This window comes from Gymnodraco acuticeps, unplaced genomic scaffold (assembly GCF_902827175.1).
Source record: "Gymnodraco acuticeps unplaced genomic scaffold, fGymAcu1.1, whole genome shotgun sequence".
NCBI lineage: Eukaryota > Metazoa > Chordata > Actinopteri > Perciformes > Bathydraconidae > Gymnodraco > Gymnodraco acuticeps.
This window is the reverse complement of record NW_022992206.1, coordinates 1,714,719-1,731,616: the sequence shown is the minus strand read 5'-3', so window position 1 is coordinate 1,731,616 and position 16,898 is coordinate 1,714,719. Positions and strand designations below refer to the sequence as shown.

Below are 16,898 nucleotides of genomic sequence, written 5' to 3'. Positions count from 1 at the left end.
AATGAGGTGACTGATCCCCAGGCTTTTGTGTGTTCAGTTAATAAAAACATCCCTAGACACACACACGTGTACACATGCATAACTTAACGCTCTTGTGCTGGAGAGTGCGCATTGATTCACAAGTTGGTGCGCGCTTGTTTTCAGCACCACGGAGAGCAACACCTACTCAACAACTAGAAAATAAGACACAAATAAATAGTTTGTACATCTGCTTTGGAAAGTGTTTTTGAACAAACTCTAATTACATCAGCTCAGTTTCTGTGGGAAAAGTGAAGCAATGTCTGATGACAACATGATCTGATGTGTCAAAAGTGTTAGACTGGGGTGAAATAGGGCATTGTGCGTTTTCTGACACAGAGAGAAATGTGTGACTTAACACAGCAGTACATCCATAGATTCATGTCTGCTACCTGTTTGAACCCACATATTCCAACTTGGACCGAACAGGTGTGGATGTGATTTCCTCAAGGGTTTTTATCCCACCACACTTGAATGGAGGTGTGTGCGCTCGACATTAAGTGTGAAGTAAATTTCCGAATGGGAGGGTTGGACGTATGTCAGACATGTGCACGCCGTGGGCGGGTGTCGACGTGTTTGTAAAGTGAGAAAAGAAAAAAAAGGAAAAGGCTGAGGGGAGCGCAGCGCCTGTGTGGATACGCGGAGATAGGTGAAGAAGAGATGTGAGTGGCGTCGGCCGCGGCTCTCTGAAGCTGTAGGCTCTGGCCGGGAGAGGCGTGCCGTACTCTGCCCCTTCACACCGAAAACCACCTGTATGGATGACCAGACCTTCGGCGCGATCCAGCCCCGGTCCAGCAACAGGCACACGGGCAGCAACGCGTCTGAGAGCCGGGGTTATGTCGAAGTGGAGAGGGGCGTCATGACGGCCGACAACATGCTGGGGGACCCCGGGGTGCTGTCGACGCCTCACCTGTCCGGGGATCGATACCAGCGCGACAGGAAGGGATGCTGCGAGAAGGTGGTCGTCAACATTTCGGGGTTACGCTTTGAGACGCAACTTAAAACTTTCAACCAGTTCCCAGACACGCTGCTGGGGGACCCCAGGAAAAGGATGCGCTACTTTGACCCACTGAGAAACGAGTACTTTTTTGACAGGAACAGACCCAGCTTTGATGCCATCCTCTATTTCTACCAGTCCGGGGGGCGCATACGGAGACCTGTTAACGTGCCCATTGATATTTTTTCCGAGGAGATACGGTTTTATCAACTCGGAGAGGAGGCAATGGAGAAATTCCGGGATGATGAAGGCTTTATAAAAGAAGAGGAACGCATACTGCCTAAAAATGATTTCCAAAAGCAGGTTTGGCTTTTGTTTGAGTACCCTGAGAGCTCTGGACCAGCCAGGGGGATAGCTATAGTTTCAGTGCTTGTTATTTTGATCTCAATTGTTATATTCTGCATGGAGACTCTGCCGCAATTTCGGGATGAAAGAGACCCAGCCACAGAGGAGCCCACAGTGAATGGCACAGCTCCCTACAAGCCAAACCCGTTTACAGACCCTTTCTTTGTGATAGAGACCCTCTGCATCATTTGGTTCTCTTTCGAGTTGCTGGTCAGGTTTTTCGCCTGCCCCAGCAAAACTACCTTCTCCAAAAACATCATGAATATCATTGACATCGTCGCCATATTCCCCTACTTCATCACTTTAGGGACCGAGCTGGCCGAAAAGGAAAAAAGCGGCGGCCAGCAAGCGATGTCACTCGCCATCCTGAGGGTGATCAGACTGGTGAGGGTCTTTCGCATTTTTAAGCTCTCACGTCACTCAAAGGGACTTCAAATTTTGGGCCAGACACTTAAGGCCAGCATGAGGGAGCTCGGTTTGCTCATATTCTTTCTTTTCATTGGAGTTATTCTCTTCTCTAGCGCGGTTTACTTTGCAGAAGCAGACGACCCCGCGTCCAGCTTCACCAGCATCCCGGATGCGTTTTGGTGGGCAGTGGTCACAATGACCACAGTCGGATATGGAGACATGCATCCGGTGACCATTGGTGGGAAAATAGTGGGGTCGCTGTGCGCAATAGCAGGCGTGCTTACCATTGCCTTACCCGTGCCAGTGATTGTGTCCAATTTCAACTACTTCTACCACAGGGAGACTGACGGAGAGGAGCACCCGCAGTACGTGCACACCAGCAGCTGCGAGCACCTCCCCTCGGAGGAGCTGAGGAGGTCGTGTAGCTCCTCGTCCCTCAGCAAGTCTGAGTACATGGTGATAGAGGAGAGCATCAACAGCGCCTTCAAACAGCCCAACTTTACCACCGAGAACAACCAGAACTGCGTGAACATCAAAAAGATCTTCACAGACGTGTAAATGAACTCCAGAAGGCATCATTTATGGAGCATGAAGACACAATATTATTTTTCTATAGCCTATAGCAATTGTAATGTGTCAGTCCATATCTGTGGATGAACGTGCGTAAATGTCCGTTTTAACAAGTCATTTATTATTATTTTTGATGTAAGCAAGTGAGCAATTTCACTTACGTGTCTCCGTGTAGATTCAAACCTTTTGAGTATTTCTCACAAATCAATAAGTGTTGTTATGACCCAAAACATTTGCACTGGAATGTTTGTTTTACTTTATGCGGCTTGTTAAAACTTATATTTGTGAGTGCCACACGATGCCTATATATCGTGATGTTAATTCAAAAGTTGTTGTGGTTCATGATGAGGTTCACGGGTAACATAGTCTAGTCTACTATTAATCCTCCAGTCTTGTGCTTCGTGGAAACAAACGTTTTCATTGTCCAATGTAATGAATAGATGGTATTTAGCCAGATGTCTGTTTAGGTTATATTTTAATATAACCTGTCGCGATGATGGACTCTGTTCACATGATTATTCAGGTAAAAACACACCATGTGGTGTAGATGGAAACGCCTATCATAGTTTTTTGTAAAATTGTATTTTTATTCAGAACTGCCTATCGCCTATATTAAATAAAACGTAAAATAACTGATCCTGACTCGAAATGTAACTATAACCTTTCGCCAATCATCACTGCACATGTCCAGGCAGAGCGAGCAGAGGGGAATATCACATACAAAGTGTAAATAATCGTGTGCTTAAGGGTCATGTGCGCGGTGACGACAGGATGACAACAGCTGGATGAATGGAGCGATTGCGCGTGCAGAACGTCCCGCCTCGTGCTCCTCTCTAATCCCGCCTTGTGATGCAGTCTCCATGACGACGGTGGTTTCCTGGGTAACCCCCTTTGATGTAACTATGGCATTGTGTTGCATTTTTTTACAAAGACTTTCCAACTGTGCTTCATTATCACCTCAGTGTCCTTGGAGATAAGAACAGATGCAATATCAATCAACACTAGCTTAAGGCAGTGAGCTGGCAAACATGTTGAAATTCAGTCAAGAAGAATAATGCAAAGCTGCATGAGCACTCTTCTATTTCCTTCTCCTCAGCTGCTGAGTTTCAGACATGCTCCTTTCTCTGAGTTGGCATGCCAACCTATAGGTCTGACGTCATCAACCTTTCACCGTCTCTGGTGCAAAGTGTCTGAGAGCCAAAGTAACCAAGAAACCAAACCTGTGAAACATCTGGAGTTTACATTAATCACAAGGCTGTATCTCCTCCTTATGGAGAGTATGAGAGTTTTTTTAAATAGCAATCCTAACTTTACTTGTATTCTAAGGGCTGCAACCTACATGCAGTACCATTATCTGTTAATCTGTCATCCAGGAATGCCATAAAATAGTGAAGTGTCTGTTATAATTTACCCCATACAAAATGACATGTGGCTATGTAATGCTTTATTCAACAGTGATGAAGTTGGAAACTATTTTGATCATCATTTATTTATTTTTGACTTAATTCATTAGAGCTCAAACTATTTATAGTTGATGTACAGTATAGTGAAAAGGCGTGCCCACTGAGCAGCACCAGGTGTTTTGACATGTATTGCTGTATAATTGGTACATCCAACATTTTAGGATTTAGAGGTGAAGACAGTTTCTATAAACTACTATTGTATCATTAAGAAGTTTAAATGATGCTGATATGCTGCTGGACTGTAAGGCTGTGTTATTGTGCAGGCATACATCAATCTGAAAATAGCTCAGTTCTGCCCTCTACTGGATATACTGAGTTACTACTGCTGGCCAGGGTTTGGGTATATTTTTGCTCTTACATTAAAATCCTGCTAGTGTCTTACACATGTTGTTGGAACTGCTTGGAGCAGCTCTGTTTTAGACTCATATTGAGTTTTAGACTCATATTGAGTCTAAAACAACTTAACAACTCACAAACTATTTTGAACTGATGACATTTCAAAAGCTAGAGAAGTGATGTGATTCTCCATATTGCCCTTTATCTATTGTTGTCGACAATATCATTTTAATTTTGGAATAGGTAATAGTGCTGCTTTGTTTATTTTAGATTTTGTTCCAAGTTATTGATACCTCTCTGGAATAACTAATACTAAACCTAAATTACATGTATTTGTAATGCATTGTACATTTCTTTCTCCATGAATATTTGGCAAAAATATGATACACTTTGACTGAGCACAAAAGAAGACTTGAAGGCAACATGAAATTCACTTTACAGTAAGTTTTTGCTTATTGAGTTTATTTGTATTCTTTGTTTGGTTTTGTTAAATGTCTTATGGTCAGATTTAGGTCTAAATGACAATGATTTAAATGTCAAACACAGATGTCCACTTTTGATTCGTGTTTACAAAGACTCCTCAAGGTAAATAACATTTAAAGAGGAGGAATATGAAGCTAAAACATATAATATGACCATCCATCATTTTTAAGTGCAATTTACCCCCTGGTTCACTTTCAGGCGGAGCATCAAAGACCTTGGTCCTGCAGGACAGACTGCACTCAGCTCCAGGTGCTCAGAACTGCTGAGTCGCTTTGTACTCTGTCCTTACTGGAATGTAAGTCCTGCTTCAATGTATTTTTAACCAGGGGAAATGAGAACCTGTCTGCAGGTTAGCCAGCGTCGTTAATCTTCCCCTGAGTGCACCTGCAGTTCGGTTCTGGTTTGTGGAGAGGTAAGAATCACATCAGAGGTTTAGTTGTTTGACTAAATACGTGAGGGAATCAATGTATATTTTAATTACAAGAGGGAAACATCAGTTATCAGACTTCCAGGAAAGTTATTTCCACACAACATTAATTACCAGGATATGATTTCAAATTAGTAGAAATGAAGGACTTTATGTTCTTTCAATAAAATGTGTGATCTGTTTTAACCTTTTTATCAAACTCTATCTTCAAGGTACCAAAAGCTGGACTTCAGGACACATATCTTAGGCATTAATCAATATTCCTGTCGAAATAATGGAAAACTTTCAGTCAGCTTTAAAGATTGTCTTTCAACTTTCAGCTTATTGTTTCTGTTTCTGGCACAAAAGCCTCTTGCTAATCTTGTTTCCAGGTGCAGCCGGCAGATGTTTTCAGTAAAAAGCTGTGTTAGACAAATAGCCTTACACGCAGAAAACTGCAGACAGACCAAATGAGTGTCTTGCTGGTAAACGTACTGGAGCATTTATTGATTAATGAGCGTGTTTTGCCTCATAATTTGGTAGAGATAAAATCGGTTGAAAGTTGAGAAACTATTGGACTTCCATTTATAAAAATGTCCAACTCTGCTGGGAGTTTAAAAGGATACTTGTATCTCTTTATAAGCAGATATTATCTCAGTGTTCTGCTGCTGCAAAGTGGCCAACATAAGATGAATGCAGCTTGAGGTGTGTCTAAACATAGTTTAAACTTGTTAACTTTCTTTGATTAGATATTGATTTAATTAAGAAAATAATTTCAGTGTTTTACATTTATTTCGATTTGTTTGTAAATTCTTGCACTGCTGCCTGTGTTTAATAGCTTATTTTAATATATTTTAATTTGAAGTTATGGAATAATTAGTTTTCATATCAGTAGTGAAACACAAGTATTGAAGTTGGAACAACGAAGTCTCTGCAATGCATGAAATATAAATTAACACCTAATTGTCTCGCTGTCCCTGTGTGAATGTTTGAGTGTGTGTGTGTGTGTGTGTGTGTGTGTGTGTGTGTGTGTGTGTGTGTGTGTGTGTGTGTGTGTGTGTGTGTGTGTGTGTGTGTGTGTGTGTGTGTGTGTGTGTGTGAGAATCAGCATGCTCAGCTGTAAGACGGTCACAGTTGGAACGCCTGAATGCACCCTGCTGCAGGATCCTGGTCATTAGAAAAACGGAGCCTACTGGAGAGAGACAGGAAACCCAGTGCCGTATAGAGCTGACATGCACACAAATACACAAACAGACGCAGGAAACGGCAAACAGTCGGCTGCAGCTGGTCCTCTGGCACTGCAGCTGAGAGGAGAGAGAGGCGTGATGCCATGCAGCAGCGGGCTACACCTGGTACGAAATGTCTGTCCGGAGATGAGCTTTTCATCGTTTCATCTACCAAAGCTTGTTCTTCACTCATTTCCCCTCCTGCTCCGATGATATTTTTACATGATACAGGATTTGCCCTAAAACTGTAACTAAATACTGCCAAAAATAGAAACCCTGACATATTGCCATTATATATCTGGGTGCCATTTATCCATCTGCTCTTCAGAGAACATGTAATGGCACTCTAGGGGCTATTCATAAAGGTTATTCTTCTGCATCAAGGCGTGTTCAGAGCTCTTAGAGAGAGGAGAGCCTAGAAAGTGTGTCAAAGACAGCATATATCCGTACCCCCCCCCCCCCGTGGAGAGATGCACTAAAGCTAACAAGGAACCCAGTTTAATATGGGCAACATACTGGAAATCAGGTCCCAGGTGTGAAACTGTAAGGATACAATAAATCACACATTTTACACTTTTTCTGCTTCCTAATTCGTCTTTTCTTAATGCAGCTGGCAGCAGGAAAATTAAATGGCTTGTCATTGTGCTGAAACTTCACCTTTAACATCCCAGCGGCACCAGAGACGCTGTGGATGGATGACAACGCCAAGGCTCCTCCCATTGCTACCCCTAGAGATGGTCTCCATAGCAACCGAATGAGGCTGAGCAAAAGATTTCCCTAGTTACAGTGACAATGCTGACTTTGGAAAATGTCTGCAGAGCTTTAAGACACTTTTCAGGAGTCTGTTGGACAAGATTCATATTTGTGGAAAGTTTTGGTTATGAGGAAAACTGTGCAGCCCTGGCTCGTCCCTCAGGTGACATGAGAGAGAAACAGTGCTGCATGACGCTGAGGCAAATATGTTGGTTCCTTGATTCAATGGAAAACAAAAACCCTTGGATTGCATCATCAAAGTGACACAGTATCTGTCACTGAAAATCCCACAAGTCGCATAAGATGCATCAGCAAACAAACACTGCAGCTACAGTATTTCTAAAATGCTGTAGAGCGACCTTAATATGCTTAGTGCTTGTGCTTTTAGTGCCAAATTATTGCGTACACTTTCTACATGAAAAGGGACCGCAACTTGCTAAAAATGTTCAAGGTTGGAGCAATATGCTGCAATAAGGCATTGCTGCAAATGATGCATAAGTCGACCGCTTTCCAGAGCCTCGCTGTGCATAAAGCTTTTTGGTACAGATCCACAATCAGTGTTCTGTTCGTCCTCTCAACCTCAGGTGTCTTATTTCTAGAATGACCTTGGTGTAATGCAACCTGAAGAGCTCCTGAAGCAGGCACTTACCTTGACTTGAATTTCACTCACTCATACAGACACGTTGTGTAAAGCAGCATAAGGGTATCCCTGCATCAGTGACACTGACTCACTCACTGACTCATACTGTAGTCCCTCTGTTCAGCATCAGCTTAGCTCACTGAATTCAATGAAGCCACGTTTGTTTTTTTTTGTATTTGTGCTGCTGTGAAGAAGTCGTAGTAAATGCTGTGTTTGTTTCAAATGTTATAACTTTCGAATTGCACATCAATGGGTCAACTATCCAAAGGTAGCGAATTGTGCTCTGCACATTTAGATAATAGGTGCGTGTGTGCTGACCTCTGTGAGTTATCTGGGAGGTGTGATGCAGCTTGGCAGCATACCACAGTGGTGAGTGTGTCCTTGTGTCTCTCCTGGTGTCTGGCTCTCTTCCAGTGTCCTCTCTCCTCCTGCTGGGTCTCAATATGATGAGCACGACTCTCTCTCCTTTCCCTCCCTGCTTTCCTCTCCTCGCCTCTACTTGCAAAGTGCTCTCTCTTCCCTGTCCTTCCCTCCTTTATCTCCATCTCCTCCTGCCTCAGATGTATTGTTAGCTCAGGGGACACATAGAAGGACACAGGGAGCTGCGTTGCTATATATTTCTGTACTTAAGCCACTCTTCAATTATTGCAACCACTTTCCAAACCCTGGTCACATACAGTATCTCCCATAGTGTAAAATACATTTAGCTATAGTGACGATGCACTGGGGCCAAATAGTGTTTAAGTCGGAAAAAAATTATTATTATATCATGTATCATAATATGAAGGTTTTGCATTAGATAATTATCTTATGAGGAGATGAACACAGGGGATGGTTGCATCATTATATTCCCATATTCATTTTGAGCCAGTATGGTCTTGCAGGGGTGGGGAACCTCCGGCCCCCGGGCCGTATACGGCCCGCGAGACCGTTTGGTGTGGCCCTCGAGGTAATTTATAAACACATGCAAAAAAGACAAAAATTAAAGATATCTAGACCGCAAAATAATTAAACAAGTGAGTGCCTGTTTTTCCTGGCCAAGGTCAGGGTCCTTGAACACAACACAAGCCTAACGTGTCATCACGTGGTATATGTATGGGCATAGATATGTCTCATAATTATTTGTGTGAACATAAAAATAATTTGTGTGTAAATATGTGATTTGTAAATGTAAAACAACATCCACAAATGCATTTAAAAGATTTGCAAACTCACAAATACATTTGCAAGTGTAAAACGGATCTGCAAATACGCTAAATATGTTCACAAATTAAAAAAAAGATCTGTGAATATCAGGGTCGGCTCCAGAACAAATCGAATGGGGGGGCAAGCATTTACCAAGGGGGGGCACACACTGCCGTCAACAACCAACACACAAACACCAACGCAACTTCAATTAAAAAAAACATGCTGTAAAGTGTCTTTCACACACATTGCAGGGGTGTAGTGCTATTTTATAGCGCACCTATGACTTGTGCATACATGCACGGTTGTGGCACGACCACCAAAACAGAAACATATAAGGACATAGGCCACCATATAAAAAGTGTGCAAATGTATTTAGTATCCTATCCATGTGAACATGTTTTAGGTGGGGGTGGACCTAACCTCCTCTAGGAGGGTCTGGGGGCATGCTCCCCCGGGAAGATTATTTAAAAAATATTGAAGTTAAAAGCATAAATCTGGTGCACTTTGAGAGCAAAATGAAGAGATCTATGGATAGCCTACATCTCTCAACATCCATATGAAACAGAACTGTACACAAATGTACTTTTTCTTTATGGATATTTTACTAATCACTCCCCTTTTCAAATGTATTCTTGTGTTACTGTCCTATAGTATTTCATACCCGTTTTTCATTTATTCTCTTATTCTTTAATAACTATAATGATCATATAAAGGTATTCCTCGCAAATAGTTGTTTACATAAATGGTGACCAAACCGTTTGAGACCCACTGAGATAACCTACACTAAAGTTAACTATCTAAACACTGAGAGAGTCCTTACCTCACTGAGCTGAGGTTATACGATCCTCTCAGTCTGACAGGAGAGGACTCTCCTCCACCTTGGTGTAGACACAGCTCTTTATATCCGTTAGCATAGTTAGCTAACCAGATGCTAACAACAACATTCCACGTTACCACTCGCGCACTCACAAAATGCGCTCGTGCCACACACACACAGAGCCGAGCTTGAATGAAACACAGAGACCCAGAAGTAGGCTACTTGTACTGTACTGTATATCATATTATTTTCGATGGCTTTACTGTATAATCAGTGTAACAGATGAACAGATCGCCACTGGGCTTTCATCTAAACACACAGCCACGTAATGATAACAAAACAAAGGTCGGGGGTCATTGGTCAAGCAACACACCAATCAGAGAGCAGCAGTGAGCACACCTCAGGCTGTGTTTTATATTTGTATTCTTTATTTCTTATGTATTTCACACAAAAAACCTTTAGTGGAAACGTTTTCACCGATATGATTTTTTTTTTAAAAACCCGGCAAAGTGGCAAGGCTTGCCCACCCTGCTTTGGGGGGGCACATTGACTCATTTGGGGGGGCATGGCCCGCGAATGACCCCACATGACGCCGACCCTGGTGAATATCTCTTTAACATTTACACCTTTCGATCAGGCATTTGTGAATCCATTTTGTATTTGTGGACCAAAAATGCGCTTGCGGATCTCAAATCTCTGTTCACGGATCTCAAATCTCTGTTCGCGGATCGTCTTTTTACACACACGGAATTTTGAGACATATTTTCCGCCGGTCTCGGCTAAAATCTACTCGTGTCACTCGGTTATTTTTCGGAAACCACGTGATGGCCTGCTGATGGCGACATTTCCGCATGATTTCAAAGTAAGCATGATGGTTTGTTTAATGCTCTGCTTTTGTATTATAATGAACAGTGGAACGTTAGATGCATTCTTCATCACCATCATCATCATCATGTTATAGTGATACAGTTAGTTTGTGTTATTGGTTCAATATAGCATATATCGAGCACTTTCGTTGATGTTGAAGTGCAGGCTATACGCCACTTTCGGGTCCCGGGGGAGCAGCTGGCAGCGAAGCAGCCCAGATAAAACTCTTTCTTCATTGTTTGTTGTGTATTCAGGCAAGCGGGTCAAAGTTACAAAGCACTTCACATCTTATTAATCGGCCTAATTTTACCTTACCAGTGCAGTAATAAAGTAATCTGTAGAAAAGCACCGTATTTAGGTCAGGGTTATGGTGATGAAGAATACATCCAACGTTCCGCTGTTCATTATAATACAAAAACAGAACATTAAACAAACCATCATGCTCTTACTTTGAAATCATGCGGAAATGTCGCCATCAGCAGGCCATCACGTGGTTTCCGAAAATAACCGAGTGACACGAGTAGATTTTAGCCGAGACCGGCGGAAAATATGTCTCAAAATTCCGTGTGTGTAAAAAGACGATCCGCGAACAGAGATTTGAGATCCGTGAACAGAAATTTGAGACCCGCAAGCGCATTTTTGGTCCACAAATACAAAATGGATTCACAAATGCCTGATCGAAAGGTGTAAATGTTAAAGAGATAATCACAGATCTTTTTTTTATTTGTGAACATATTTAGCGTATTTGCAGATCCGTTTTACACTTGCAAATGTATTTGTGAGTTTGCAAATCTTTTAAATGCATTTGTGGATGTTGTTTTAAATTTACAAATCACATATTTACACACGAATTATAGTCATACTGATCATACAGTCAATAACTTTGTTGTTATTAGCATCTGGTTAGCTATATGCTAACGAATATAAGAAGCTTTTTCTACAACCAGTGGGTAAAGGCACATCTTTATATGATCATTAGGCCTATAGTTATAAAAAATAAAAAAGAATAAAGTAAACAGGTATAAAATACTAGGCTATATGACAGTAAAAAAAGTTGTTATTAATAAACAAGAATACAGTTTGAAAGGGGAGTGATTTGTAAAATATCCATACAGTTCTGTTTCATCTGAGTGTTGAGAGATGTATCCAGAGATCTAATGTTGCTCTCAAAGTGCACCAGATTGATGCTTTTAACTTCAACATTAAAAAAAAAAAATCTTCCCGGGGGAGCATGCCCCCCGGACCCCCCTAGAGGAGGTTAGGTCCCCCCCACTTAAATCATGTTCACATTGATAGGAGTCTAAATACATTTGCACACATCTTGTGTCCATATCTTTCTGTTTGGGTGGTCATGCCACAACTCTGCACGTGCATGCGTGAGTCATGGCAAGATATCTGGATTAAGAGGTTGCTTTTTCTTTGCACATCATGAAAGAAAGGTGAAATGAGTGGGCTGTGATTTTAGTATTTTTAAGTAGAGGTCAATCATTTGTACGGCCCTCGGAGGATGTTGAAAACATTGAAATGGCCCTTGAGAGGAAAAAGGTTCCCCACCCCTGGTCTATAGTTACCGGAACAGCAGAGTCCAGTTTAAATGAGTTCACAGCCTTTTCCTTCAGTGCTGTGCTTGAAACCTGTGGCTGCTGCAATGCAGTATGAAGTAGCAGGGATTTACAGGAGACCCCCTGCATTGCACTCCAGGGTCTGGGCTGAACAGCACTAACACTTACAAATAAAAAGACATGTGGACAATTCTAGACTATTCGTAATTCAAGTTACACAGCTTCTTGTGCTTAGACGCTCGACATTGAGAAGTTATAGGCTTCTTCTTTTATTTAATGACATAAACGCATTTTTGGACTTGCTTATACAGTAGGTATTGCAGAAAAGAAACACAGGTATCATATAGATCAGGGATGGGCATATGGCGGCACGGGGGCATGCGGCCCCCACCTCCTCTATTTGCGGCCCTCAGATTAATTTATAAACAACGTAAAAACCATTCTCTTGCGTTTCGGTTCAAAAGGGACCGAGTTACTTTGTTTTTTATCTTAAATATTGTGCTTTTCATCCAATTGCCTCAAGACCTAATGTTATCCTCCACACTAGGCCTCTGAACATATACAATTGATGATCACCACTTGCATTGATTGTTTTGTGATTTATTCAACAGTGAAACATAGGAAATGAATGGGTATGAGTGTATTATGTTCATCCTGCAGATGGAAAACATCTCCACACACACACACACACACACACACACACACACACACACACACACACACACATACATACACACACACACACACACACACACACACACACACACACACACACACACACACACACTTCTTGTGCTTATGTCCCCCCACACCTTCCAGACAAAACAATTTACTCTAAGTTACGGGAACCTCTCCCTTTCTCACGCTGTATGATACAATGTATCATACCTTCTCACAGGTGCAAGCTCTGTGCCCCTCGAGAAAGAAAAACCTCTCACTTTCCCGCAGTAAATGCCCCTCCATTACTGTCTCTCATGCAGTTATATTTGTGCCTTGCTCACATTTGACTCATTGACTAAATGAGTAGCCAACCGGTTAGGCGATTTTCTGTCAGAGAGGCTCTGGACAAATGTTTTGAACCAGATAAGGAGGAGATTGAACCAGACATAGAGGACGATGTCTCAGAAATGGAAGACAACAGCGATCCAGACTATGAGCCTGACCAACAGTCAACAGACCAGGAAGAGGCCCCTGAGGGAGAGGAGCCCTGAATATTTATTTTTTCTCTAAATGTTCATTGAGGAAAACAGTATCAGTGTCTTATTTTATATTCATCACAGTGAATGCTGAACTTGATGGGCCCACCGGTGGGTCCTGACCATATACTGTAGTTGAAAGTACATACAGAAACACTGACTTGCTTGTATCAAATCAATACATCCCTTACAACTCACCAAGTGTCAGAAAACACAACCCTCTCTCTTTTCCTCCATACCCAAATCTCTAAAAACGGGGCTGCAACAGAGCTGATACAGATTTGAATTTTTCTGACGTCAGAAAAGGGGTGCTCCACCTATATGGGCAACTCTCCACCTATTAGGGGAATGTGGGGTTGGGCCACGGCCACGGCCATTGCCGCTCGAAAGCGCTGGAGACGCTGTAGTACATATGCCAGGCCTGTAAATGGCGCTGTAGTCTGCCACAAAAGCAGCGAAGAAGACTTCTCACAGAATCAGCCCTTAGGGCTGGAAAAGAACAAATAGAGCGAAATGAGGCATGGCTAAAATGCATAATCTGTTTGGTATTTTAACCGACATGTTTTATATAGGTATAGCCCTACAATATATTATTCAAATATAGCATGATAGGTCCACTTTAAAATACAATTTTTTGTTTTTGTTTACTTGTAGTACTGATACCGTCCACTAGACTCCTAGTTACGTCGCGATCTGCGTATGATGATGATGATGATGATGATGATGATGATGATGATGATGATTTTGTTCGGCAGCCAAATACGGCAAAATAATCTGTGACGCGTTTGTGTGTATTCTTGTGTTTGTTTCCCGGGGAAACACTCACAAGAAACATCGGCTGTTGTTATGCTTGCTGTGACGTTAAGTTGCCTCTTGTAATTATGCCTTTACAAGCTTAAAAGTTGTATTCATCATCTGAATTTGGCGAAACAAGTTTAATATTCTAAAAACCAAGACTTTGTTTATTTGAAATCAGATGAAAACAAACTGTCACGGACCCTGCCGTGTTATCTATGATTACTATACGCTTTTCATTCAGAATTTCAGCGGGAGGGAGGGGAGTGGTGCTGAGGAACAGCAGAGTGCGGGTTGACAGGTGCCTGTGTTGACGTTCCCCTTATTGTGTCTTAGGTTCAAGTTAGACAACTAATGTCTGGGTTAGTGTTCATGACTTCATGTGTATGTCATCGTAATGGTTAATCTTAATGCACATACATTTTCCATGCTTTCCAATAGGTTAAAATAGTTGTATTCCACTGTTAAATAACCTGTTCAATACAAACATGCCACTTGTAAAAATTAAATAACATTTCTGTGAACTGATATTTGTTTAGTGAGCTTATTAGAGGATGTTCCCTGAAAGATTGTAAAATGTCAATGAAGATGTCAGACTTAGTATATTTGTTAATAATTACATATAATACATGGAATTTGTGTGTGTGTGTGTGTGTGTGTGTGTGTGTGTGTGTGTGTGTGTGTGTGTGTGTGTGTGTTTCCAAGTGAATCTGCGGCCCCCTGGTGGCCAGTACATCAATGATGTGGCCCACCACCATCCAAGTTGCCCATCCCTGATATAGATACTTGTAACAGAAAAGAAAAAAAGTCAAGATAAGATGGGTCAAGCTACTTTTTTTTTACTTAAGTGATAAATCATAGCAGTACAGGACAGTAAAGGACAGTAAAATGCCATTTCCTTCAAATGACCCAAACAACTGCAAAGTAAAATGATGACCTGTCATTCATCTTGTGGCTCTGTGATAATGATCCATAGTTTCTAAATCCTCAAATGTATTTTTCTTGCTCTCTGTTCCTGCGACAAAACTTCTGATGCAGCTCTGAAATAAATACCTATTGGAAACAAAATCATCGTGGACACCTTCATCTGCACCTTACACCTTCACCCATTTTTTTTCATGTCATTTCATTTGTGCACACACAGCATTTAAAGTGCTGGGACCCTTCACTTTTAATTAAAGCAAGCCAGCTAATGCTAAGTGTACTGAGCCTTATAGTGTGTATTAACCGTCTTTGTAATGGGCCTCTGCCTCATAAATAATGTCTGTGCTGTCATGAGGAACCTGGGAAAGGCATTAAGAGATAGTGAAAGGTACCCGCATGTGTGGCAGCAGGCAGACAGACAGAAGGGACGATGATGGGAGCTGTGGGGGTCTCAGGTCTGCTGGGAGTAACCTTGGCAAAGCCGTGTCTCACACAAATCATCCCGCTGGCCTCCCCTCACTCCCCCCTCCCCTTTCACCTCCTTTATCCGTCACAACTGAGGGATTCCCGCTGACCTTTGGCTTCTCTTGAGGATTTTCCTGGTCACGATGCATTCGATAGCAGTGAGAGGAATCACTATTGATCAGCGTGTTCTCCATTCTGAATAAAACAGAGCACAATGATGGAGGTTTTGCTCTATTTTAGTAACCTTCTTATGTATTATTGATGAAGTGGGTTGCCAGGAAAGGGAAATATAACTGCTGAAACAAGAGTTACAGAATGTGCAGTCACGTTGTTGCCTCTGTATATTTTCATAACTTAAACAATAAAGGTATTCACACCTGAATGACGACACCTTAAAAACATACATTTAAGGAAGATTGATTGTGAGAAAATGCTATTTACTGTTGTTTTTTGTCTTTTAAAATGTATGTTTGTCCTTCAACCTTTACCTAATCATGCTATATAGAATCAGAACCATGGGTATTCTGATTCTATATTAAACCAGAATAAATGGTAACGCCTATTTGTGGCATTGCAGTTTTGAAAAAAAGAGAGCAGCTGACCAACAGCAGTGCTGCTAAACAATGCTGGAGACGTGTGCCCCTTTAAATTGCCCACACTGCAGATAAGGTAAGGAGTGGTAGGCTTCAGTGCGGATGGAGAGTGCTTTTTTTGTTGCCCTCTCCTTCTCCAGCATGTCTCTTGGTATGCAGAGCAGTGCCCTCATGTCGGATTGACCAAGCTTTACACAGTGGCCACTGTGACACTGAAATATTTCCCCCAGTAATCTTTCACCTGGAAGATAAATCGTATCACCTGCCGCTGTGCTGACACCATGCAGGACCAACAATAAAGGCCGCTGTATTATAACATGTGTGCGTAATTGCATAATTGCATGGCCCAAAATACAAGGCGATTCCTTCATGCATGTCGTTTCAACTCAGTGTCCGAAGACACATGCTCTGATCACCATGTGGAAAACTCAAATGTGTGTGTGTGTGTGTGTGTGTGTGTGTGTGTGTGTGTGTGTGTGTGTGTGTGTGTGTGTGTGTGTGTGTGTGCGTGTGCGTGTGTGTGCGTGTGTGCGTGTGTGTGCGTGTGTGTGCACATGGTCTGCAGCTCAGACACTGGATTTTGGTTTAAGATGTTGTTCATGTGGCGAGAGCAAGCCTAGCGAGCAATAAACATTGTGCACTGGCTGAGTGGCGGGTGGCAGATTTGTTCTCGCACTGACATGAAAAGAGGACTTATAATTTATGCATATGTCCCAGAACGCGTCTAATTATTAAATCTTGGTAATAAGATTATGTTTTTTTTGTAAGCCTTCTCCCTCCTCCTCGCTTGCCTCGCTTGCCTCGCTTGTTTCCTCCCTCTGCAGATGTTGCCTCTCAGCATCAGCT

General features: G+C 42.0%; 1 protein-coding gene across 1 annotated transcript; it reads left to right on the top strand.

Annotated features, from left to right (window-relative positions):
- Positions 1-585: 585 nt before the first annotated feature.
- On the top strand, positions 586-2,974 carry LOC117539552 (potassium voltage-gated channel subfamily A member 3). Its single transcript, XM_034205755.1, has one exon. It carries the CDS (start codon positions 773-775, stop codon positions 2,324-2,326), a length of 1,554 nt encoding a protein of 517 aa, XP_034061646.1. The 5' UTR covers positions 586-772; the 3' UTR covers positions 2,327-2,974.
- The last annotated feature ends 13,924 nt before the right edge of the window (positions 2,975-16,898 follow it).